Raw genomic sequence first — 2,903 nt, 5'->3', positions numbered from 1 at the left:
CTGTTTGCTGGTTCTTTGTTTATACCCTGACATCCATGATCCACGTGTGAACTCCAGTGAACCCTCCGACTCCCGAGATTAGAACCTGAGCTTCACCAGACCCTGGAGGAATAGGCACTGCAGAGCCTGGAAGAATACGCACTGCAGTCTGCGGCAGCGGCACTAGTGACTAGCAGTAGCAGATTGCAATTTGCAAAATTGCAAGTCTCGTTTTAATTTTGAGCGGCAGTGCCGGGCAGATGCTAGCTGGATTATTCAATGGTAAGTACCCTGTAGTACGCAGTGGGATGGTGATGCAGTTAAAGCGTTTTATTTTAAACTGTGTGCAGCTGCCAGCGTAACGCATTGTGTACCACGGCTACTGCAGCACTGCTGGTCCGGTGGTGACGTGGTCCAGACCCCATATTCCCGGTGGTGACGTAGTCCAGACCCCATACTCCCAGTGGTGACGTGGTCCCAGACTCCCATACTCTGATTACAGATATTATAGATTTTTACGTCTTCTTTATGAAACTGGACGTCAAAATGACGGATTGGAAAAGTATATCGCACGTCAGGTTTGACGTGTAAGATTTTTTTGCTGCCGTCAAATACATCCTGAAATCAAAAATACGTCCCACAGGACGTCAAATTCCAGGCCTGCTAGCAATCCTGACATTTCCTGACAGAAGATCCGATCACGGCTGGCAATCCTGACATCCCCTGACAGATCGGGTCTAAGCTGGAGAGTTATTTCCATTGGAAATTCGAAATGAGGAATTGCGCGGGCTGCTCACTCACCTTCCTCCTAGACTCGGCGCCTCCCGCTCTACAATTCCTCCGCTCTGTCGATAAAATAAGTTGCCCAAGGTCGGCTCTCAGGTTTTTCCAATGGGCGAAACTACAACCAGGGTTCAAACACGCCCCTTCAAATTATGACAAACTTGCCAATATTCACGGCCGCTCTAAAGACTTTGAAGCCCTGAAGAGGGTTTTGTTAGAGATATCTGCTGTGTACAACACTTATTCTGCCAAAAAATTTTCTTTTGCCACTGCCTGGCATGATGATCCGGATATGCTGAATGAAGTTATGGAAATGCTTGAGAAGCTGGAGCGTCGTCCCAGAAGAGACGCTTATGAAATGTTTATTGCGGTTCTCTGTCAAAAGAATCATGCCAATGCAGCCTTAGTGGTATTGGAAAAGATGGGGAGTAGAGGTTGTGTTCCGAGAATGCAGACTTATTGCCCACTTATCCAGGTGTACTGTCAGAACAACCAGATGGATAAGGTACAAGAGATTTTTGTTATGTTGAAAGATTGTCCTCCTGATCCCATTTGCTTTCATATTGTTTTGAGTGCACTTTGTAATAGGAAACAATTTGCAGAAGCAGTCGAATTTCTTACGAGAATGGTTAATATGGGCTGCAAACAAGATGCAATTACATATGATATAATGATTCGTGCTGCCTGCAATTTAGGGAAAATCGAAGGTGCACTTAAGCTCTTTGATAGATTGAAAGAAGAAGGGCTTACGCCTTTGCATCATACTTACCTGTATATTCTTGAGGGACTCTACCAGATCAAAGGTTTTGACCGAGCACATTCGTTCCTGATTCAGCATAGTGGAAGGAATCGGAAAGTGGATTCGATGAACTATATACATTTAATTGGACTTTCTCGCAAATCAGGTCAAGGGCAAATAGCAAGCAATCTCATGAAGGAAATGAAAGCTAAGGGCTTTCATTGATGCATCTTAAATGAAACAAAAACGATCATAAGGATAGTGTAGAATGTGTTATATAGTGTAGAACATTTTCATGGGTTGTACATTAATCCAGTGAAGCTAAGGAAATTTTATCTTCGGGTCCGCTTTTCATGGATGGCTAAGTTATTCCACAGTGGTTAAATACAACAAAATAGTGCTGTATTATTAACTTAGTGTTTGTTGTTCATGGTATTTTTGGAACAAAACTGTGTTTTATTTTCCTATGCTCATGGCTTAAAGAAACATGATAATATTTTTGTGTTTTTCCAGTTTCATAGGTGGAGTGTGCACTCTGAATGTAAGTTTCAAAATATGATACTCAGTTGTATTCCAAACACACAATGCCTTAATTAGTAGTTTTGTATGAACAAATCGAGTCACTGAGTATTTTCTTATTAAAAACTAAGTAGTTTTTTGTGAACAAATCCAATGATTGAGTATAAAAAATTACCATGTATGATCACTGCTTTTGCAACAAAACAATCTTCAATATATCCATGTGCTATTTGGTTTTGTTTCATATGACAAAATATAAAATCTGCAGGTTCCCTCTTTGGGTTTGCTGCTCTGCAGACAAAATGTAAATTAAGTTGTTAGTATAGCTTTTGCAGGGCTTTGTTTCCATTTGCTGGATTTGTATCTGGAGGTTTTTAAAGAACAGTAAGATGTATCTGGTAATCTTTTCACAAATTTTGTTGGTTATGTGCTGAGGCCTGAAATTTTCACTATTCAGAGGGATGTTCACCTTTCTTCATTCAAAATTTTCCAAATCAATATACAAATACATACTATTTTCTATATATTAGATTTTACTTATCCATTACAATAAAAAAGATAATCTGAAATAGCTTATATACAAATGGCAATGTTATTCCAGAGTGGTTAAATACAACAAAATAGTGCTGTATTATTTTTATTTCTTATTATTTTTTACAACTATTTAATTATAATCACTTATAATAATATAATTAAATTTTAAATCAAGTATGTTATACCATCAATAAAGGCAACTTATTATTAATCAAATTTATTGTGTCATCAATTTTATTTCAACCGCCGAAAAAGACAACATATTAATTTAATTAGATTTAGCGTGACTCATTTCAGCATTACCGCTTCAGAATTCTATTATTTCAACCGCCGAAAAAGACAACATATT

General features: G+C 38.5%; 1 protein-coding gene across 1 annotated transcript; it reads left to right on the top strand.

Moving 5' to 3' along the window:
- The first annotated feature begins 751 nt into the window (after positions 1–751).
- Positions 752–1,726, top strand: LOC149236211 (pentatricopeptide repeat-containing protein At3g56030, mitochondrial-like). The gene has a single exon (XM_089368809.1). The coding sequence runs from the start codon at positions 752–754 to the stop codon at positions 1,724–1,726; it is 975 nt and encodes a 324-aa protein (XP_089224935.1).
- The last annotated feature ends 1,177 nt before the right edge of the window (positions 1,727–2,903 follow it).

Source organism: Pinus tabuliformis, chromosome 8 (genome assembly GCF_031772625.1).
Source record: "Pinus tabuliformis cultivar Carrire ecotype Pingquan chromosome 8, CPIR1, whole genome shotgun sequence".
NCBI lineage: Eukaryota > Viridiplantae > Streptophyta > Pinopsida > Pinales > Pinaceae > Pinus > Pinus tabuliformis.
The sequence above is the reverse complement of the archived record's forward strand: the minus strand, read 5'-3'. Positions and strand labels throughout refer to the sequence as shown.